We start from the raw sequence: 24,139 nt of genomic DNA, 5'->3' as shown, positions 1-24,139 counted from the left end.
GTAAGTCCATTTTACATTCACTGTACTTTTCACTGTATTTGTTGAAATTAAATCTGAAAATACTCCAGATACATTCAGTAACAACATATTATTCGTGGAAAATGTGGGGTAGGTGCAACACATTACAAAACAATGACAAGGGTTTGAGTGAGAGGACTAACTGTGGCCACAAACCTCTCCAAAATGTGCACAGTTCCTAAGTCATTTCGATGCAGTTTTATGACTCAAAGAAGAGTCTTCGACTATAATGGGTTTTTTTTTGGGGGGGGGGGGGGGGGGGGGTTCTCCTAGCTGTGCCAGTGAGGAACTAGAGAAAGGACACTTGTAGTTGCTTGGTTTGGCACACAACCCTGCATCCTCCATCACAATTACTGTTGTGACGGTTACTGTACAGTCACTGTATTCCAATTTACGCGCTTATCAGTGCCAAAATCGGCTATTTTCAACCTATACGAGTGCGAGTGTAAAGGGCTACAGGTAGACACAGTGATATGACCTAGGTGCACAAAGTCAACAGCATAGTGGGTCAATTTCCGCAACAACCTAAGAGCATTGAAGCGCAAGGCTAAACTCCCTCACTGTTTTGGTCCCATACATGCGCAGCTACTGTGTGGGAGCAAAGTCTTGCATCTCACTTACTGCAACATCTGCGGATCTGCTCTTGGCAATGTCATTTCAGAGTCTACCTTTAAGCCAAATATGAAAGGTTGGTCGGAGAGGATGGGTGGGCGTATATCGCAAAAGTCAAGCTACCCCAAAGGTTGCATGTTTGAATCACATCACAGACAACTTTAGCTAATTAGCAACTTTGCAACTAATTACTACTTTTTAGCTACTTTGCAACTGCAGAGAGTTGCAAAGTACACTGCTCCAAAAAATAAAGGGAACACTAAAATAACACATCCTAGATCTGAATTAATGAAATATTCTTATTAAATACTTTTTTCTTTACATAGTTGAATGTGCTGACAACAAAATCACACAAAAATTATCAATGGAAATCAAATTTATCAACCCATGGAGATCTGGATTTGGAGTGACACTCAAAATTAAAGTGGAAAACCACACTACAGGCTGATCCAACTTTGATGTAATGTCCTTAAAACAAGTCAAAATTAGGTTCAGTAGTGTGTGTGGCCTCCACGTGCCTGTATGACCACCCTACAACGCCTGGGCATGCTCCTGATGAGGTGGCGGATGGTCTCCTGAGGGATCTCCTCCCAGACCTGGACTAAAGCATCTGCCAACTCCTGGACAGTCTGTGGTGCAACGTGGCGTTGGTGGATTGAGCGAGACATGATGTCCCAGATGTGTTCAATTGGATTCAGGTCTGGGGAACGGGCGGGCCAGTCCATAGCATCAATGCCTTCCACTTGCAGGAACTGCTGACACACTCCAGCCACATGAGGTCTAGCATTGTCTTGCATTAGGAGGAACCCAGGACCAACCGCACCAGCATATAGTCTCACAAGGGGTCTGAGGATCTCATCTCGGTACCTAATGGCAGTCAGGCTACCTCTGGCGAGCACATGGAGGGCTGTGCGGCCCCCCAAAGAAATGCCACCCCACACCATGACTGACCCACCGCCAAACCGGTCATGCTGGAGGATGTTGGAGGCAGCAGAACGTTCTCCACGGCGTCTCCAGACTCTGTGACGTCTGTCACGTGCTCAGTGTGAACCTGCTTTCATCTGTGAAGAGCACAGGGCGCCAGTGGCGAATTTGCCAATCTTGGTGTTCTCTGGCAAATGCCAAACGTCCTGCACGGTGTTGGGCTGTAAGCACAACCCCCACCTGTGGACGTCGGGCCGTCATTACCTACGGCCTCCTCCACGTCTCCTGATGTACTGGCCTGTCTCCTGGTAGTGCCTCCATGCTCTGGACACTACGCTGACAGACACAGCAACCCTTCTTGCCACAGCTCGCATTGATGTGCCATCCTGGATGAGCTGCACTACCTGAGCCACTTGTGTGGGTTGTAGACTCCGTCTCATGCTACCATTAGAGTGAAAGCACCGCCAGCATTCATAAGTGACCAAAACATCAGCCAGGAAGCATAGGAACTGAGAAGTGGTCTGTGGTTACATAACCACTCCTTATTGGGGGTGTCTTGCTAATTGCCTATAATTTCCACCTGTTGTCTATTCCATTTGCACAAGAGCATGTAAAATGTATTGTTAATCAGTGTTGCTTCCTAAGTGGACAGTTTGATTTCACAGAAGTGTGATTGACTTGGAGTTACATTGTTGTTTAAGTGTTCCCTTTATTTTTTTGAGCAGTGTAGTTGATCAAATTACACGAGATTAGACTTATCTAAGGAGTGACCCCAAACCACAATTTGGTTTTCATAGAAAAGTCACTGCCAAGAAATGCTTATGTTAGCATGACACATTTTTTTGTTTTTTTATTTACTCCGCAAAGAGTGTGTTTGAATTTTCCTCTTTGCTTGACATCATGGTAAAATCAAAAGAATTCAGCCAAGACCTCATAAAAAAAAATTGTAGACCTCCACAGGTCTGGTTCATCCTTGGGAGCAATTTCCAAATGCCTGAAGGTACCACATTCATCTGAACAAACAATAGTACGCAAGTATAAACACCATGGGACCACAGAGCCGTCATACCACACAGGAAGGAGACGCATTCTGTCTCCTAGAGAGGAACGTACATTGGTGCGAAAAGTGCAAATCAATCCCAGAACAACAAAAGTGTCTATATCCACAGTAAAACGAGTCCTATATCAACATAACCTGAAAGGCCGCTCAGCAAGGAAGAAGCCACTGCTCCAAAGCCGCCATAAAAAAGCCAAACTACCGTTTGCAACTGCACATGGGGACAAATATCGTACTTTTTGGAGAAATGTCTTCTGGTCTAATGAAACAAAAATAGAAGAAAAAAAAATCCTACAATGTGATTTCCCAGATTTTTTTCTCTCATTTTGTCTGTCATAGTTGAAGTGAACCTATGATGAAAATTACAGGCCTCTCATATTTTTAAGTGGGAGAACTTGCACAATTGGTGGCTGACTAAATACTTTTTTGCCCCACTAAGTGACAGTGAAACAAGTCTCCCTGAATGACTTGCAAACCAATAATCCTGAAGGAAGAGGTAGGAAGGAATGGTGATGGGGTTACTAAAGGCACACTGTCATAATAGGCAAGTAATTCTCACAATTCAACAGACAAGAGCCAATGATCAGTAGGACTACACCAGGGCAGTGCGTGTGTACTCATGCGAGTGTGATGTAACACCTCAGAGTCATTTGTTAGGCCTACCTGTCAGCGTCTGTCACCAATGCCAAGCGTCCATAATCCCAGGCCACTTTCCGCAATATTGAGAAGACAAATAGAAGCACCTGAAAGCACAGAGGAAAGTAATGCTATATGATTTACATCTTCATTGGTGTTTTTCAGGTGAAGCCGCAAGAACATATGGTGTATCACTCAAATGTTGAAATTGATTTTATAGCAATGTCACTGCTGTTCTAAAACCATGTTCTAAGACCAGTAAGTAAGCACTTACCGGGCTCCAAAACGATGGACACCCTTGATAAAGATTAACAATAATGACGGGAAAACATGTACAAATTCCAAGCAATATTGTACGCTCCAAAAATTGGAAAGATTTCAAAACGTCTTGGGGTTACGATCTTTGACCCTCAAAACTTTCTTACTCACATTCATGTAGAAGTGTTCAGAAACATTTTCTATTCTTACTTACAATAAAAGTGACTCCAAAATGAAATGATTTACCTTTTATTTCTACTGAGCACTAAATAATCTGAAACACAACCAAAACAAAAAAAAACGTAATTACTTTATTTAAAATCAAAATCTTATTTGTCACATGCTCCAATCTGAATACACACAGGTTACCGTGAAATGCTTACTTACAAGCCCTTAACTCTTTCTTGAACTGCATTGCTGGTTAAGAAAATAAAAATAAAAAAGTAGCACAAAAATAAAGAGGCTATATACTGAGTCAATGTGCGGGGGTACAGGTTAGTCGAGGTATTTTGAACATGTAAGTAGGGGTGAAGTGACTATGCATAGATAATAAATAGGGAGTAGCTGCAGTGTAAAAACAAAGGGAGAGGGGGTGTCAATGTAAATAGTCCGGGTGGCCATTTGATTAATTGTTCCGCTTTCTTCTGGCTTGGGGGGTAGAAGCTGTTAAGGAGCCTTTTGGTCCGAGATTTAAGAATATTTAGGAGTGTCAACCCTACCTTCTTGAGGAAAAAAAATATATTAAATGTTAAACAAAATCTTTGAGTAATTCTATAAAATATAATTTAACATTTTTTTTGCATAGCTCAGTATTTGAATGATGTATTTTATACAGTCATTATTGCTCAAGGGTGTCAATCATTCAGACACCACTTCATATTGAGGTAAATGTAGTATGATTAGAGGATGACAATAAAAAGAAGCAACATTGGTGCTTAATTCTAAGGGATAAAAAAAAAAGTTAAAGTATAAAAAGGCCAGCACTCAGATTCCAAAAATGCATATTTATTTCACACTTTCCTTACGCTGACAAATACTGAGTAATGACATGAAATAAATTGACTAAACTATCTAGCCTTCTTCATCTGTTCATCATGTTATGATGTCATATCCATGTTAGTATATTTTATTTAACCAGGAATAGACAAGACTCTTGAGGTCAGAAACCTGTTTTGGGAAGGGGACCTGCTATATGCTACTTTATGAGCATCAACGTGACATTGTCCTGAGAAACAAAATCCGTGAGAGACAGGGATCTTTGAGTGCACAGGCACACATTATGAAATTTGTGACCCTGTCATTTTGAATGAAAACGCATTCTGGACACATCTATTTCATAGATGTACAGTTATTGACTTAAATTAGTCTGTCCACAACACTTTTTTCCCCCCAATCTTCCTCTGTCCAGTGTCAATGTTCTTTTCCCCATCTTAATCTTTTCTATTTATTGGCCAGTCTGAGATATGGATTTTTCTTTGCAACTCTGTCTAGAAGGCCAGCATTCCAGAGTCGCCTCTTCACTGTTGAGTTGAGAATGGTGTTCGCGGGTATTATTTAATGAAGCTGCCAGTTGAGGACTTGTGAGGTATCTGTTTCTCAAACTAGACACTAATGTACTTGTCCTCTTGCTCAGTTATGCACCGGGACCTCCCACTCTTTCTATTCTGGTTAGTGCCAGTTTGCGCTGTTCTGTGAAGGGAGTAGTGCACAACGTTGTACGAGATCTTCAGTTTCTTGGCAATTTCTCGCATGGAATAGCCTTCATTTCTCAGACCAAGAAGAGACTGATGAGTTTCAGAAGAAAGTGCTTTGGTTCTGGCCATTTTGTGCCTGTAATCGAACCCACAAATGCTGATGCTCCAGATACTCAACTAGTTTAAAGGCCAGGTGTATTGCTTCTTCAAATCAGAACAGTTTTCAACTGAGCTAACATAATTGCAAAATGGTTTTCTAATGATCAATTAGCCTTTTAAAATCATAAACTTGGATTGGCTATCACAACGTGCCATTGGAACACAGAAGTGATGATTGTTGATAATGGGCCTCTGTACGCCTATGTAGATATTCCATTAAAAGTCAGCCGTTTCCAGCTACAGTAGTCATTTACAACATTAACAATGTCTACACTGTGTTTATGATCAATTTAATGTTTTAAAGGACAAAATGTGCTTTTCTTTCAAAAACAAGGACATTTTTTGGACAGTAGAACATCTTTTGAACAGTATGTGTGTGTGCATGGTTTCTGATAATAGGCCTCTTTATGCATATGTAGATATTCCATTTTTTTTAAATGAAATCAGCTGTTTCCAGCTACAGTCATTTACAACATTAATGTCTACACTGTACTTCTGATCAATTGGATGTGATTTTAAAAGGACAAAAAAAATGTCCTTGTTTAAAAAAAAGCCCATTTCTACTTTTGAACTGTACTTTAGATTTTTGTTTTTTGTTTTCCTCAGCAGATAACCATATCTTTCAAATTCTGTGCACGTTACTAAGTTGTTTCGACAAAATATATATAATATTTAACAAAATCTCCCTGTGTTTTAATACGCAGGATGTTGAAAGACAATCGCAACAAATATGACCGTACCCTTGTTGCCTGGCTACATAAAGTGCATAGTACACTAATCAGGGTTGGGGTCATTCCATTCAATTCGATTCAGTCAGTGGCATAAGATACTTATAACATGATTGAATTGGAATGTAAAATAAAATGTATGTTATATTTTTTAAGTTAAAGTTATATTTGCTTTTTGAATTGACTGTAAGTTAACACTGCTTGAGACACCTTGACATTTTGGAGAAAAAAAGTTAAAAAGTAAACATTGCTGGAGACAAGGTCTCCGAAACGGCAAGGTATCTCAAGCAGTGTTAACTTCCAGTCAATTCAAAAAATAATAAATACAGTATAATGACAAAGCAAGAACTGTTTTTTAGAAATGTTTGCTAACCTAAAATAATAACTGAAACATTACATTTACATAATTATTCAGACACTTTACTCAGTACTTTGTTGAAGAACATTTGGCAGTGATTAGTCTTCTTGGGTAGGAAGCTACAAGCTTGGCACACCTGTATTTGGGGAGTTCTCCCATTCTTCTCTGAAGTTCTGTCAGGTTGGATTGGGAGCGCTGCCGCACAGCCATTTGCAGGTCTCCCCAGAGATGTTCGATCAGGTTCAAGCTGGGACATTGAGACTTGTCCCAAAGCCACTCCTGCATTGTCTGTGTGTTTAGGGTCATTGTCCTGTTGAAAGGAGAACCTTTACCCCAGTCTGAGGTCCTGAGAACTCTAGAGCAGGTTTTCATCAAGGATCTTTCTGTATGTTGCTCCGTTCATCTTTTCCTCGATCACGACTAGTCTTCCAGTCCCTGCCACTGAAAAACATCACCACAGCCTGATGCTGCCACCACCATGCTTCACTGTAGGGATGGTGCCAGGTTTCCTCTAGGAGGGACGCTTGGCATTCAGGCCAAAGAGTTCAATCTTGCTTTCATCAGACCAGAGAATCTTGTTTCTCATGATCCGAGAGTCTTTAGTTGCCTTTTGTCAGACTCAAAGAGGGCTATCATGTGCCTTTTCCTGAGCAGTGGCTTCCGTCTGGCCACTCTACCATAAAGGCCTGATTGGTGGAGTGCTGCAGAGATGGTTGTCCTTCTGGAAGATTATCCCATCTCCACAGAGGAACTTCAGAGCTCTTTCAGAGTGACCATCAGGTTCTTGGTCACCTCCCTGACCAAGGCCCTTCTCCTACGAATGCTCAGTTTGACAGGGTGGCCAGCTCTAGGAAGAGTCTTGGTGGTTCAAAACTTCTTCCATTTAAGAATGATGGAGGCCACTGTGTTCTTGGGAACCTTCAATATTGCAGACTCTTTTTGGTACCGTTCCCCAGATCTGTGCCTCAACACAATCCTGTCTCAGAGGTTTATGGACAATTCTTTCGACCTCATGGCTTGGTTTGTGCTCTGACATGCACTGTCAACTGTGGGGATCTTATATATACACAGGTGTGTGCCTTTCCAAATCATGCCCAATCAATTTTATTTACCATAGATGGACTCCAAGTTGTAGAAACATCTCAAGGATGATCAATGGAAACAGGATGCACCGGAGCTCAATTTGTCAATTTGAGTCTCATAGCAAAGGGTCTGACTACTTCTGTAAATAATATATATATTTTAGATATATATTCATTTGCAAAGAATTCTAAAAACCTGTTTTCGCTTTGTCATTATGGGGTATTGTGTGTAGATTGCTGAATAATTTTAAAAAATCAATTTTAGAGTAAGGCCGTAATGTAACAAAATGTGGAAAAGTCAAGGGGTCTGAATGCTTTCAGAAGGCACTGTAAACACACACAGATATGTACACATACATATACTGTATACCTATGTGATTGTTGTAGGTCAGGACTTCAAATATGGACCTTCAGGTTAGAAGTATTGCTGTACACAGACCTGGGATCCCAGGTAAGTAGAATCTCTGGCCAATGAATCAGTGACATAAGTCAATAAATTAACTACGGGGGAGAGCTAAAAGATCCTGCAGCACTGGAATGGGTCTAGGAATCTATTTGAAATTCAGGCAAGACTGATCTCTAGGCAGACTCACCAGGAAGCACATAAAGTCCAGCGCAAGGACTGTGGGGACGCCTCCAAAGGGTAGGCCCTGAAGCACGGTGCTGCGGATTCGGGCGGAGTAACAGTAGTCCTTGGATTCATTGTTGGCAGAGCAGTTCTCCTGGCCTGCAATGCAGGCCCGGACACCCCCTGGCCATATCCCCATGGTCACGATCAGGTGAAGACCCACAGGATCAGCACTCTGAGCAAGCTCACAGCCGCATCTTCCTGGGAACCTATCGTGGAAGGAAGGAAGGTGAAACCACCTATTTCAGATATCTAGATAAACCACACAGAAATCTGAAAATATCTGAAACCTCAGATCTTTGTAAATTACTGTTTCTAAAACTAGAACATGTTGTGAACACAATTCCATAAATAGAGCAAGTGCCGTGCCGCTAAGGACCATTTCACAAAGCAGAATAAGCTTGTTAAGGGCACTTCACAGTAACAGAATTGTCACTTTACAAATTAGGCCAAACAAAAACCATTGATTGCAAAGTTAAACCATACAACTCTATGTGGCCATTATGGTATTGATATGATATACTATATTCTAGTGCCAAAATGTACTACAAAGTGTAAATAGGATAATTTTGGTCATAAAGTAAGTCTTGTCCAAAAGGTTTTGAGAGTTCATCACAACTTACATGAGGGTTGGTTTGGATTACAATTACATCAACATACATGCCCCCTTTTTGCCCAATAACATGTGGTGGCAAAGCCTAGGGAGAATTGCCACTACTCATGCTCAACTGAAAATGTAACCCGTCTCATCACAATTGAAGTCACTCTAAAAAAAAAAGTTATGAGGTAGGGTGGTGTTTTACATCAAATTGCTCTGCAATTGACCCGTGTTTTATTTAGCTCCACTCACCCCTGTGCACTCATGGCGAATTTCGGAGCGGTAAAATGCTTAACCATACCACTACTAAAAACTCAAAGTTTTAAAAAAAGGTGGAGTTTGCGCATATTCAGGAGTTGAGAATTAAATCGAATGGGAATGGACAGCTTTTAACAAAGCCCATTAAAACTGCTGTTTTCCCACTATTGCGCTCATAATTGAATGCGCCTCGAGAGGAATATTTCCCTTGCATTGAACACAAAACAAGCCGACTAGGTAAATGGATGAACTATTATACTATGGGGTAGTCTGGCTTTTCTATTAATTACTTGTTTTGTTTGCAGAGCAAAATTAAAATGTGGACTGTTTGACCATCTTCAAAAACACACCGCAGATATTTTTCAGACGTTGCGGCAATGATTTTGCCTTGGCACGTAGCCACAAACTAGTCTAAAGAAGGCCAGTTTTATTGCTTCCTTAGAACAACAATTTTCAGCTGTGCTAACAATTGCAACAGGGTTTTCTAATGAACAATTAGCCTTTTAAAATGCTAAACTTGGATTAGCTAACACAACATGCCATTGGAACACAGGAGTGATGGTTGTTGATAATGGGCTTCTTTACACCCATGTAGATATTCCAGATACAATAGTCATTTACAACATTAACAATGTCTACACTGTATTTCTGATCAATTTGATGTTATTTTAAAATGGTCAAAACATTTTTTTTTCAAAAACAAGGACATTTCTAAGTGACCCCAAACTTTTGAATGGTAGTGTGGCGACATGGGGCGGCAGGGTAGCCTAGTGGTTAGAGCGTTGGACTAGTAACCGAAAGGTTGCAAGTTCAAATCCCCGAGCTGACAAGGTACAAATCTGTCGTTCTGCCCCTGAACAGGCAGTTAACCCACTAGGCCGTCATTGAAAATAAGAATTTGTTCTTAACTGACTTGCCTAGTTAAATAAAAGGTCAAATAAATAAATAAATAAATAAAAACTCTGCAAAAAAAGAAACAGCCTCACTGTCAACTGCGTTTATTTTCAGCAAACTTAACGTGTAAATATTTGTATGAACATAAGATTCAACAACAGAAACTGAACAAGTTCCACAGACATGTGACTAAACAAAATGGAATAGTGTGTCCCTGAACAAAGGGACACAGTCAGTATCTGGTGTGGCTACCAGAGTACTGCCATGAATCTCCTGCTCTTGGACTGCACCAGATTTGCCAATTCTTGCTGTGAGATGTTACCTCACTCTTCCACCAAGGCACCTGCAAGTTTCCAGGCATTTCTGGGGGGGTGAAATGGCCCTAGCCCTCACCCTCCAATCCAACAGGTCCCAGACGTGCTCAATGGGATTGAGATCCGGGCTCGTCCCTGGACATGGCAGAACACTGACATTCCTGTCTTGCAGGAAATCACGCACAGAATGAGCAGTATGGCTGGTGGAAGGAAGGGTACCACATGAGGGAGGAGGATGTCTTCCCTGTAACGCACAGCGTTGAGATTGCCTGCAATGACAACAAGCTCAGTCCGATGATGCTGACACACAGCCCCAGAACCTGATGGACCCTCCACCTCCAAATCAATCCCTCTCCAGAGTACAGGCCTCTGTGAAACGCTCATTCCTTTGACGATCAACAAGAATCAGACCATCACCCCTGGTGAGACAAAACCACGACTCATCAGTGATGAGCACTTGTCTGGTCTTTAGACGGTGGGTTTGTGTCCATAGGTGACGTTGTTGCCAGTGATGTAAGGCAAGTCCTCACCAGACAACAGGCCTACAAGCCCTCAGTCCAGCCTCAGCCTATTGCGGACAGTGAGCACTGATGGAGGGACTGTGCGTTCCTGGTGTAACTCAGGCAGTTGTTGTTGCCATCCTGTACCTGTCCCGCAGGTGTGATGTTCGAATGTACCGATCCTGTGCAGGTGTTGTTACACGTGGTCTGCCACCGCGAGGACGATCAGCTGTCCGTCCTGTCTCCCTGTAGCGCCGTCTTAGGCGTCTTACAGACGTTGCAATTTATTGCCCTGGCCACATCTGCAATCCTCATGCCTCCTTGCAGCATGCCTAAGGCACGTTCACACAGATGAGCAGGGACCCTGGGCATCTTTCTTTGTGTTTTTCAGAGTCAGTAGAAAGGCCTCTTTAGTGTCCTAAATTTTCATAACTGTCTTAACGACAGTTCCACATGTGCATGTTCATGAATTGTTTAAGGTTCATTGAACAAGCATGGAAAACCGTGTTTAAACCCTTTATAATGAAGATCTGTGAAGTTCATTTGGATTTTTACAAATAATCTTTGAAGGACAGGGTCCTGAAAAAGGGATGTTTCTTTTTTTGCTGAGTTTACATACTGTATGCTACAGTAGAAACAACACGATATACAGAAAATAAGGCACTTACTTTGATAGGAACGCACATGTCCAAAATTATTATTGTAAGGAAAAAAACAATGCGAACGCCAGCCCCAAAAAAGTGCCAGTTCGTGTAAGACTGCGCAAATGTCTGCATACTTCATGTGCGAAAAAAATGGGGAAGAGCTCTCCTCGAAGAGGGAAGTTTGAGGCTTTACTGAGTTGGACAAACATAAATTGTCTGCAACACTGAAATGGGCTACTTCTACGTGAATTAATGAGGCGGCAGAACACACCTCAATTCAAACCGTTAGAAAATAATTTGAAATGGACAGGTTGAAACATAGCCTACACATAATTAGCAGACAGCATGTGTGAACTGTCCTATTGTGTAACAATCACATTTTGGAACAGTGAGGGCATTCTGACATCACGTGTATAGACTGCACTTGTGAAGGTGGTAAATTACCCTTTAATGGCATCAGACAGAGGCTCTGCATCTGTCCTCGTGCTCCTAGACCTTAGTGCTGCTTTTGATACCATCGATCACCACATTCTTTTGGAGAGATTGGAAACCCAAATTGGTCTACACGGACAAGTTCTGGCCTGGTTTAGATCTTATCTGTCGGAAAAATATCAGTTTGTCTCTGTGAATGGTTTGTCCTCTGACAAATCAACTGTAAATTTCGGTGTTCCTCAAGGTTCCGTTTTAGGACCACTATTGTTTTCACTATATATTTGACCTCTTGGGGATGTCATTCGAAAACATCATGTTAACTTTCACTGCTATGCGGATGACACACAGCTGTACATTTCAATGAAGCATGGTGAAGCCCCAAAATTGCCCTCGCTAGAAGCATGTGTTTCAGACATAAGGAAGTGGATGGCTGCAAACTTTCTACTTTTAAACTCGGACAAAACAGAGATGCTTGTTCTAGGTCCCAAGAAACAAAGAGATCTTCTGTTGAATCTGACAATTAACCTTAATGGTTGTACAGTCGTCTCAAATAAAACTGAAGGACCTCGTCGTTACTCTGGATCCTGATCTCTCTTTTGAAGAACATATCAAGACCATTTCAAGGACAGCTTTTTCCATCTAGGTAACATTGCAAAAATCAGAAACTTTCTGTCCAACAATGATGCAGAAAAATTAATCCATGCTTTTGTCACTTCTAGGTTAGACTACTGCAATACTCTACTTTCCGGCTACAAGGATAAAGCACTAAATAAACTTCAGTTAGTGCTAAATAAGGCTGCTAGAATCCTGACTAGAACCAAAAAAATTGATCATATTACTCCAGTGCTAGCCTCCCTACACTGGCTTCCTGTCAAAGCAAGGGCTGATTTCAAGGTTTTACTGCTAACCTACAAAGCATTACATGGGCATGCTCCTACCTAGCTCTCTGATTTGGTCCTGCCTTACATACCTACACGTACGCTACGGTCACAAGACGCAGGCCTCCTAATTGTCCCTAGAATTTCTAAGCAAACAGCTGGAGGCAGGGCTTTCTCCTATAGAGCTCCATTTTTATGGAACAGTATGCCTACTCAAGTCAGAGACGCAAACTCGGTCTCAACCTTTAAGTCTTTACTGAAGACTCTTCTCTTCAGTGGGTCATATGATTGAGTGTAGTCTGGCCCAGGAGTGGGAAGGTGAACGGAAAGGCTCTGGAGCAACGAACCGCCCTTGCTGTCTCTGCCTGGCCGGTTCCCCTCTTTCCACTGGGATTCTCTGCCTCTAACCCTATTACAGGGGCTGAGTCACTGGCTTACTGGGGCTCTCTCATACTGTCCCTGGGAGGGGTGCGTCACCTGAGTGGTTGAGTCACTGATCATCCTGCCTGGCGCCCCCCCCCCCCCCTTTGGGTTGTGCCGTGGCGGAGATCTTTGTGGGCTATACTCAGCCTTGTCTCAGGATGGTAAGTTGGTGGTTGAAAATATCCCTCTACTGGTGTGGGGGCTGTGCTTTGGCAAAGTGGGTGGGGTTATATCCTTCCTGTTTGGCCCTGTCCGGGGGTGTCCTCGGAGTGGGCCACAGTGTCTCCTGACCCCTCCTGTCTCAGCCTCCAGTATTTATGCTGCAGTAGTTTGTGTCGGGGGGCTAGGGTAAGTTTGTTATATCTGGAGTGCTTCTCCTGTCCTATTCGGTGTCCTGTGTGAATTTAAGTATGCTCTCTCTAATTCTCTCTTTCTTTCTCTCTCTCGGAGGACCTGAGCCCTAGGACCATGCCTCAGGACTACCGGGCATGATGACTTCTTGCTGTCCCCAGTCCACCTGGCCGTGCTGCTGCTCCAGTTTCAACTGTTCTGCCTTATTATTATTATTGGACCATGCTGGTCATTTAGGAACATTTGAACATCTTGGCCATGTTCTGTTATAATCTCCACCCGGCACAGCCAGAAGAGGACTGGCCACCCCACATAGCCTGGTTCCTCTCTAGGTTTCTTCCTAGGTTTTGGCCTTTCTAGGGAGTTTTTCCTAGCCACCGTGCTTCTACACCTGCATTGCTTGCTGTTTGGGGTTTTAGGCTGGGTTTCTGTACAGCACTTTGAGATATCAGCTGATGTACGAAGGGCTATATAAATAAATTTGATTTGATACTCTAACCATTGTCCCGGTTTCCAAGAACTCCAAGGTAACCTCACAGCTGTAATTATGAAGTGTTTTGAAAGACTGGTCATGACACACATCAACATCACAGACACACTGGACTCATTTCAATTCACATACCGTCCAAAAAGATCCACAGATGACTCAATCTCAACTGCACTTCACAATGCCCTCTTCCACCTGGACAAGAGGGGAAATATTTGTGAGAATGCTGTTCATAGACTACAGCTCAGCGTTCAACACCATAGTCCCCTCCAAGCTCATCACCAAGCTGGGGACCTTGGGACTGAACACCTCCCTCTGTAACGACATCCTGGACTTCCTGACGGGACAGACCCAGGTGGTGAATGTAGGCAACAACAACCTGTGTGTGCTTAATCCCCTCCTGTACTCCCTGTTCACTCACGACTGAGGTTTGATTAATCTCGCCCGGGCAGGCGTGTTTTGCATCGGCTAAAAGTTGATTGCATTCAATTTGGAAACGGGCTGCCTCCCGGGCATGAGCCAGGTGCCCCGCTCTGTCCGATGGCGATGTCCGCTCAAGACAAAAGTGACATAATTAAGCACCTGTAGCAATTACTAGGGATGTGTGTTTTCCCATGCAAAAGTGAATTGTATCGATAAAAATCTAACATTAATTTGATGGAAAAACAATGTGTGTTTCTGGACGATGTACCATGCTGCATCTTTGACAACATGGACGAGCAGATTACTGTTCGATTTGCGCCCCTCCCTCCACACTTTCCCCTGATGACGTGAGGGGCCAAAGAGTTCTAAAAACAGAAGTTCTGTAACTAAAACAAGTTTTATTAGACAAATGCAGGTAGGTCCCTCGCAGTTTCATTCAGTTTGCTTCCATGTAGCCCTTTCGACTCACAGGCTGTCATCCAATATACTCAAAAGGAGTCAGTGTTCTGAAAGATGAGACATTGTTATAATCCTCAAAGTCCGCTTTGATGTCATATACAAGCAAACCACACACCCATGAGTCCAAATGTGCACTTCACCATTTCCATATTTGAAAATGTAAAATTACAATCCGTTTGTCTGACGTGTCTTTGAAAGCCTAACACTAAGATAGTATTTTATAATTCAGCTAGCTGTGCTGGCAATAGAATAAGCTTTCGTGAAGCCCACCTGACTCAGATTGTGATTCATAATGGAAAGTTTTTGGATTGCATAAACAGTCATTTTGTTTCAAACAAAAAGCGTGTTTGCTTCAGTTCCTCAATGGCAAAGCTAGAAGAGCTAAAAATTATTATTATTTTTTTTTAAAAAGCACCTTACAGTTGAAGGCTCCTTCCTTTCCTCTTTCCATAAAAGTGCATTGAAATGACTTCGGAATGACCTGGAGATACCAGTTAGACCTCACTCAAACCCTTGTAATCATTTTTTCTTATCTTGCAACTACTCCAAAAATGTATATTAATGTTCTTATGTTACTGAATGTATTTTCAGATTTAGTTATTGAAAAGTACAGTAAACAAAAAATGCACATAAAATCAACAGTGTAATGTTTGGATTCCTGTGTCAGGTGAACGGTTGTGCCCTCACCTTTGGTCTGATAATTTCCCCATAATCTCCAGTGTCCTTTCAATTGCTACCAAGGTCATGCAATAGGAAAGTATTCAGACCTCTTGACTTCTTCAGCCGTATTCTAAAATGTGAGCTCTAGAGTTCTTCTGTGGAGATGGGAAAACCTTCCAGAAGGACAACTATCTCTGCAGCACTCCACCAGATGGAAGCCACTCCTCAGTAAAAGGCACATGACAGCCCGCTTGGAGTTTGCCAAAAAGGCACTTAAATAATCCCAGACCATGAGAAACAAGATTCTCTGGTCAGATGAAACCAAGATTGAACTCTTTGGCCTGAATTCCAAGCGTCACATCTGGAAGACTCCTGGCATCATCACTACGGTGAAGCATGGTGGTGGCAGCATCATGCTGTGCATATGTTTTTCAGCAGCAGGGACTGATTTATCAGTGGTGACCGTGTTACCTAGCCTCAGTGCAGTGGGCAGCTGGGAGGAGGTTCTCTTATTCTCCATGGACTTTAGTGTCCCAAAACTTTTTGGAGTTGGAGCTACAGGATGCAAATTTCTGTTTGAAAAAGCTAGCCTTTGATTTCCTGACTGACTGTGTATATAGGTTCCTGACTTCCCTGAACAGTTGCATATCGCTGGGACTATTCGATGCTATTGCAGTCCGCCACAGGATGTTTTTGTGCTGGTCAAGGGCAGTCAGGTCTGGAGTGAACCATGGCCTAGATCTGTTCTTAGTTCTACATTTTTGAAAGGGGCATGCTTATTTAAGATGGTGAGGAAATTACTTTTAAAGAACGACTAGGCATCCTTGACTGACGGGATGAGGTCATTATCCTTCCAGGATACCTGGGCCAGGTCGATTAGAAAGGCCTGCTCGCATAAGTGTTTTAGGGAGCGTTTGACAGTGATGAGGGGTGGTCGTTTGACCGCGGACCCATAGCGGATGCAGAAAATGAGGCAGTGATCGCTGAGATCCTGATTGAAAACAGGATCTCAAGACCTGGAGAATAAAACCTCCTCCTCAGAGCTGCCCATGTCCCTTAATGTGGATGATGTGGTTGTTACTGACAAGAAGCACATGGCTGAGCTCTTTAATCACCACTTCATTAAGTCAGGATTCCTATTTCACTCAGCCATGCCTCCTTTCCTGTCCAACATTTCCTCATCTCCCACCCCTTCCAAATCGACTAGCCCCGATGCTCCTCCCTCTTTTTTCCCTGCCCCACTACAAAGTTTCTCCCTGCAGGGGTCACTGAGTCCAAGCTGCTGAAGGAGCTCCTTAAAACTAGACCCCCCAAAAACATCTGGGCCCTGTTTATCAAAACTGTTGGGAAAAAAACATGTCAATAATCAACTGACTGGCTTTCTTGATGTCTATAGTATTCTCTCTGGTATGCAATTTGGTTTTCCGCTCAGGTTATGGATGTGTCACTGCAACCTTAAAAAAGGACCTCAACAACGTCCCCTTTGCCCTTGATTCTAAGCAATGTGGTGCTGCTCTTTTTATTGACTTGGCCAAAGCTTTTGATACGGTAGACCATTTCATTCTCGTTGGCCAGCTAAGGAGTATTGGTTTCTCTGAGGGGTCTTTGGCCTGGTTTGCTAACTACCTCTCAATTTAAAGTTTATTTGTCACGTGCGCCGAATACAACAGGTATTCGGCGCACGTGAATACCTGTACAGTGAAATGCTTACTTACAGGCTCTAACCAATAGTGTGGAGACAAAAAAGTGTGTGTGTAGGTAAGTAAAGAAATAAATAAAACAGTAAAAAGAGTAGCAAGGCTATATCCAGACACCGGTTAGTCAGGCTTATTGAGGTAGTATGTACATGTGGGTATGGTTAAAGTGACTATGCATATAAGATAAACAGAGATGCAGCAGCGTAAAAGAGGGGTTGGGGGAGGTACACAATGCAAATAGTCCGGGTAACCATTTGGTTACCTGTTCAGGAGTCTTATGGCTTGGGGGTAAAAACTGTTGAGAAGCCTTTTTGTCCTAGACTTGGCACTCCGGTACCGCTTGCCATGCAGAACAGTCTATGACTGGGATCTTTGACAATTTTCAGGGCCTTCCTCTGACACCACCTGGTGTAGAGGTCCTGGATGGCAGGCAGCTTTGCCCCAGTGATGTACTGGGCCCTACGCACTACCCTATGTAGTGCCTTGCGGTCGGAGGCCGAGCAATTGCCGTACCAGGCAGTGATGCAACCGGTCAGGATGCTCTCGATGTTGCAGCTGTAGGATGCGCTCTCATCCATTTATATGCAGATGATACTGTCTTCTACTCAGCTGGCCTCTCCCAGGATTTTGTGTTAAACACTCTACAACAAAGCACTCTTAGTGTCCAACAAGCTGTGTCTGCCCTTAACCCGGTTCTGAACACCTCCAAAACAAAGGTCATGTGGTTTGGTAAGAACTAACCCTGATTCAAATGACCATCCTAACCATGTTAGATTACGGCGACGTAATTTATAGATCGGCAGGTAAGAGTGCTCTCGAGCGGCTAGATGTTCTTTACCATTCGGCCATCAGATTTGCCACCATTGCTCCTTATAGGGCACATCACTGCACTCTATACTTGTGTAACCTGGTCATCTCTGTATACCCATCGCAAGACCCACTGGTTGATGCTTATTTATAAAACCCTCTAAAGCCTCACTCCCCCCTATCTGAGATATCTACTGCAGCCCTCATCGTCCACATACAACACCCGTTCTGCCAGTCACACATCCCTGGGTCGCTTGTCTTTTCAGTTCACTGCAGCTAGCAACTTAAATGAGCTGCAAACACTCAAACTGGACAGTTTTATCTCAATTTCTTCATTCAAAGACTCAATCGTGGACACTCTTACTGACAGGTGCTGCTGCCACGTTGTTACCATGCTGTGTTGTCATGTGTTGCTGCCATGCTTTTGTTGTCTTAGGTATCTCTTCATGTAGTGTTGTCTCTATGTAGTGTTGTCTCTCTTGTCCTATATATTTTATTTTATTTATTTTTAATCCCAGCCCCGTTCCCGCAGGAGGCGTTTTAGGAGGCGTTTTGGTAGGCCGCCATTATAAATACGAATTTGTTCTTAACTGACTTGCCTAGTTAAATAAAAAAATAATTTAAAAAAACTCAACTAGCCTATGGGCGTGACAGGCCCAGATCAAATTAGTGCGAATGCCATTCTGCATGATTGCTGCGTCAACATTTTAAAACACGTGAACCCTCACAATAGTCTATATTGTATGTAGGTCTTTAACTGCAGGCCATATGACAAAACAAATTAAATGAAGCCGCAGCGTCTTTTACCTGGCAATCCAATTTGATGTTCCGTTTGAGTCTTCTCTTTCTCCAATGGCAATACCCCAAACGCGATAGGCTAAATATATCGTTACAACTCCACCACCAAGGTGACGAGGTCTAGAAACCAAGCAATCAGCCTCACGAGAGTAAGCTATTGAGAAGCGTCAGAAACATATTTGAAATCCATTATGGGCTTTTTGTTGCAAAAGTTTAAAAAGCGGCGAATTGCTTCACAGTCCCATTGAACGACACCGAAAATGGATGCGGACGCTCCGGGAATAATTACAGGCAATTGGAAGCCCGACATATTCCATTATGAGCCTCTCTTCCAAAAACAAACACGAGGTGGCGACAAATTAACACTTCCGTTTGGTTTTCAGAATAAAAGTCCCCTTACCCAACAACACATGCAAAGTCATTTTGCAAACTGTGACTTTCAGTGTCCACAGGCATTTTGTAAAGTGTTATTTTATTTAATTCCTATTAGTTACACCTCATTGGAATCATTGGAACACATCTGTTTTATTTACTTGAAATCTTGAGGACAAAAAAATATATTATCTCAACTAAAAACGAGTCCAGTAAGCTCACCAAAAACAAATGTTATTTGTATGGAAGTTGCAAATTACAAAGTGGCATCTGCAGATCATACTGCTTACTTAAGGAGTGCCACTTCCACCCGCTTTGGCTTCTACCCAGTTCAAACTCAGGACCTCTGCCTCGCAAGCACACATGACCGCCCTCCTAGAGCGTTCCAACCCATTGCACTGCCAAAAAAGGCCTATTTCAATAGTGCAAGGGGTGACACTTTCAGGCTGAGAAGTGAGTTTCACAGATCCCCATCTGCTACGTATGCACAGATAGATCAGTATATCAGTAACCATAACCCCCCCAAAAAATTAAGACTAATGATAATGTAAATTAACCACTATGATCATTTTTTACACTCATCCATATTAGGCTACCAGAAGACTGCTGTTTTTGATCATTAATGTAGCAAATTCAAGGGTAAGCCCAATTTGGGATTTTGACTATTACACCTCTCGATGAGGTCACTAGTTGTTGTACAAAGATCTCTACATGCTTACTGAATGCTACTGCCATCCCTATGTTTCGATGGCCTCACCATCCCACTTCCAGTTCTAACACCAGTGTAGCGAATATGGGGAGTAGCCCGACCAGGACACAAACCCAGGTTACTGCTACTGTAGTAGTCAAAAACTTTAATTGTTACACCAAGAGGTCCGAACTTTCTGATGAGATATTTAATAATTTGTTATGGTGTGTCCCTTTCGGGAAATTTGTCTTGCATCTCAACAAACAACAGCACAGCATCACCAATAAGTGCAATAAATACATAAATACATACATAAATCACAACCAACTACAGCAGACATGTGGACACAGTTCGGAATTCAGTTCGTCAGTTCTGGTGGGGGGGAGCAGTTATTTATTCAATTGATTTTTACTGGTGGGAATGAATGATTTCTGGGCTCTGGTGGTTTTGTAAAGATCGACTCTGCATTGGCGGCATGATGGTATGAGCTGGTACTCCTGGTTGAGTGGGTGTGTCCGGTCGGTGGCAATTCTCGCTCCTGCCCTTTAGTACTCTCTCCAAGAACAGCGTTTCCATGTTCTTGATATTAACAGATTTACTATTTTGTGTATAAATATATATTTTTTTTAATGGATAGCTGATTGTGCCAAGCTTGGAAACAGAAAGTGGCAACACTAAGCAAAGGATGTGTAGAATATGGTTGTTATTCTTTTATTGACCTGATATTTAATTAATCTCCTCATGAAATACAGTCGTTGTTGTCCCTTTTTGTACATCTGTTCTGTGTTTGCAGTCCAGGAAAGTTTTGAGTCAATTGTAAACTCAGCAACCCTTAAACACTGTTTCCCATGCTTGTTCAATGAACCATAAACAATTAATGAACATGCACCTGTGGAACGGTCGTTAAGACACTAACAGCTTACAGAAAATAGGCAGTTAAGGACACAGTTATGAAAACTTAGGACACTAAAGAGGCCTTTCTACTGACTCTGAAAAACACCAAAAGAAAGATGCCCAGGGTCCCTGCTCATCTCCGTGAACGTGCCTTAAGGCATGCTGCAAGGAGGCATGAGAACTGCCGATGTGGCCAGGGCAATAAATTGCAATGCCTGAAACGCCGAAGACAGCGTTACAGGGAGACAGGACGGACAGCTGATCATCCTCGCAGTGGCAGACCACGTGCAACAACACCTGCACATCCGAACATCACACCTGCGGGACACGTACAGGATGGCAACAACAACTGCCCGAGTTACACCAACTTGATAGGAGTCCATCTGTGGTAAATTCGATTGATTGGACATAATTGGGAAAGGCACACACATGTCTATGTAAGGTCCCACAGTTGACAGTGCATGTCAGAGCAAAAACCAAGCCATGAGGTCGAAGGAATTGTCTGTAGATCTGGGGAAGGGAAGGGTACCTAAACATTCCTGCAGCACTGAAAGTCCCCAAGAGCACAGTGGCCTCCATCATTCTTAAAAGGAAGAAGTTTGGAACCACCAAGACTCTTCCTAGAGCTGTACGCCCGGCCAAACTGAGCAATCGGGGGAGAAGGGCCTTGGTCAGTGAGGTGACCAAGAACCCGATGGTCACTCTGAAAGAGCTCCAGAGTTCCTCTGTGGAGATGGGAGAACCTTCCAGAAGGACAACCATCTTTGCAGCACTCCGCCAATCAGACTTTTATGATAAAGTGGCCAGACGCAAACCAGTCCTCAGTAAAAGGCACATGACAGCCGCTTGGAGTTTGCCAAAATACACCTAAAGGATTCTCAGACCATGAGAAACAAGATTCTCTGGTCTGATGAAACCAAGATTGAACTCTTGCGTCACGTCTGGAGGAAACCTGGCCCCATCCCTACGGTGAAGCATGGTGGTGGCAGCATCAGGCTGTGGTGATGTTTTTCAGCGGCAGGGACTGGGAGACTAGTCAGGATCGAGGGAAAGATGAATGGAGCAAAGTACAGAGAGATCCTTGATGAAAACCTGTTCCAGAGTTCTCAGGACCTCAGACTGGGGTGAAGTTTCACCTTCCAACAGAACAACGATCCAAAGCACACAGCCAAGACTACACAGGAGTGGCTTCGGGACAAGTCTCTGAATGTCCTTGAGTGGCCCAGCCAGAGCTTAGAATTGAACCCAAATACAGTTGTGACAACCTTGTAGTGTCATACCCAAGAAGACTCAAGGCTGTAATCACTGACAAAGGGTCTGAATATATATGTAATATTTCCATTTGTATTTTTAATACATTTGCACACATTAAAAAAAAACACTGTTATTGGTTTGACGTTATGGGGTATTGTGTGTAGATTGATGAAGGAAAAAAACGATTTAATCAATTTTATAATAAGGCTGTAACGTAACAAAATGTGGAAAAGGTCAAGGGGTCTGACTACTTTCCTAATGCACTGTAATTGGCAAAAGATCAGAATTGGGCTGTGTAAGGCAGCTTTAGTAACAAAGGAAGTAAGCTCAATTGTTCATGATTTTATTCACCCTGAAATAAGACTTTATTATTACACTGATAAGTGATAAACCACTCACTGCCAAGAATTCTACAATCTGTGAAGAGCAATTATAAATATAAAATTGTAAACATTTTTTTTGTCCCAATTTGGTGTAACTACTGTACATGATATGTCAGATTTTGCCTGTCTTTCAATCTTTAGAACACTTTGTAAAATACATGTTTTAACATTTTCTTTAGAAAGTCACCTGATCAAAACAGTAGTTTGATGGCCCATGTACTCTACTTATTATTGTTGTGTTTTATTTATTTTACATTGATGTAGAAAATTGCACTGAGAAAATCGACATTGAAGTCTTCAGCCTAGCCTGGAAGCCTGTGTTTCAGACATAAGGAAGTGGATTGCGGCAATGTTTTACTTTTAAACTCGAACTGTTACGGTGAGTGAATGAGGACCCAAAAGCGAACTAACTTAAACAGAGCTTCTTTAATAACCAAACATAGGTAGGCTCAGATAGACCGGCAGATTCCGACAGGACAGGACAAGGTTACAGCAAACATGACGATAGTCTGGTTCAGGCATGAAACACAACAAACAAGAATCCGACAAGGACAGGAACAAAAACAGAGAGAGATATAGGGGACTAATCAGAGGGAAAAAGGGAACAGGTGGGAAAAGGGGTGACGAGGTAGTCAAGAGGAGACAAGGAACAGCTGGGGGAAAGCGGGGGAGAAAAGGTAACCTAATACGACCAGCAGAGGGAGACAGGGTGAAAGGAAAGGACAGAAAGACACAACATGACAATACATGACAGTACCCCCCCACTCACCGAGCGCCTCCTGGCGCACTCGAGGAGGAAACCTGGCGGCAACGGAGGAAATCCTCGATCAGCGCACGGTCCAGCACGTCCCGAGAGGGAACCCAACTCCTCTCCTCAGGACCGTACCCCTCCCAATCAACGAGGTACTGGTGACCACGGCCCCGAGGACGCATGTCCAAAATCCTGCGGACCCTGTAGATGGGTGCGCCCTCGACAAGGATGGGGGGGGGGGGGGGGGGGGAAGACGAGCGGGGGCGCGAAGAACGGGCTTGATACAGGAGACATGGAAGACCGGGTGGACGCGACGAAGGTATCGCGGAAGAAGAAGTCGAACTGCGACAGGATTAATGACCCGAGAAATACGGAACGGACCAATGAACCGCGGGGTCAACTTGCGAGAAGCCGTCTTAAGGGGAAGGTTCTGAGTGGAGAGCCAAACTCTCTGACCGCGACAATATCTAGGACTCTTAGTTCTACGCTTATTAGCAGCCCTCACAGTCTGCGTCCTATAACGGCAAAGTGCAGACCTGACCCTCTTCCAGGTGCGCTCGCAACGTTGGACAAAAGCCTGAGCGGAGGGGACGCTGGACTCGGCGAACTGAGATGAGAACAGCGGAGGCTGGTACCCGAGGCTACTCTGAAAAGGAGATAGCCCGGTCGCAGACGAAGGAAGCGAGTTGTGGGCGTATTCTGCCCAGGGGAGCTGTTCTGACCAAGACGCAGGGTTGCGAAAAGAAAGACTGCGTAAGATGCGACCAATAGTCTGATTGGCCCGTTCTGCTTGACCGTTAGACTGGGGGTGAAAGCCGGAAGAGAGACTGACGGAAGCCCCAATCAAACGGCAAAACTCCCTCCAAAATTGAGACGTGAATTGCGGACCTCTGTCCGAAACGACGTCTGACGGAAGGCCATGAATTCTGAAAACATTCTCGATGATGATTTGTGCCGTCTCTTTAGAAGGAAGGAAGCTTAGCAAGGGGAATGAAATGAGCCGCCTTAGAGAACCTATCG

General features: G+C 43.3%; 1 protein-coding gene across 5 annotated transcripts in view; it reads right to left on the bottom strand.

Moving 5' to 3' along the window:
- LOC110486047 (CSC1-like protein 2) overlaps positions 1–19,114 on the bottom strand; it is a 98,676-nt gene extending 79,562 nt beyond the window's left edge. For 4 of the 5 annotated variants that reach the window (XM_021557361.2, XM_021557362.2, XM_036940691.1 and 1 more), the window contains exons 1-3: positions 18,787–19,114; positions 8,120–8,363; positions 3,275–3,354 (exon numbers count right to left, since the gene is read on the bottom strand). In XM_021557361.2, the coding sequence (XP_021413036.2) occupies positions 3,275–3,354; positions 8,120–8,293 (254 nt within the window). In that variant the 5' untranslated portion in view covers positions 8,294–8,363; positions 18,787–19,114. Of the gene's footprint in view, positions 1–3,274; positions 3,355–8,119; positions 8,364–14,068; positions 14,129–18,786 lie in introns of all 5 variants that reach the window. The other variant, XM_036940690.1, reaches the window with a different exon arrangement.
- Between the last annotated feature and the right edge of the window lie 5,025 nt (positions 19,115–24,139).

The sequence above is a fragment of the Oncorhynchus mykiss genome, chromosome 13, assembly GCF_013265735.2.
Source record: "Oncorhynchus mykiss isolate Arlee chromosome 13, USDA_OmykA_1.1, whole genome shotgun sequence".
Taxonomy (NCBI): Eukaryota; Metazoa; Chordata; class Actinopteri; order Salmoniformes; family Salmonidae; genus Oncorhynchus; species Oncorhynchus mykiss.
Note: the sequence above shows the minus strand (reverse complement) of the source record. Positions and strands in the feature narration are given on the sequence as shown.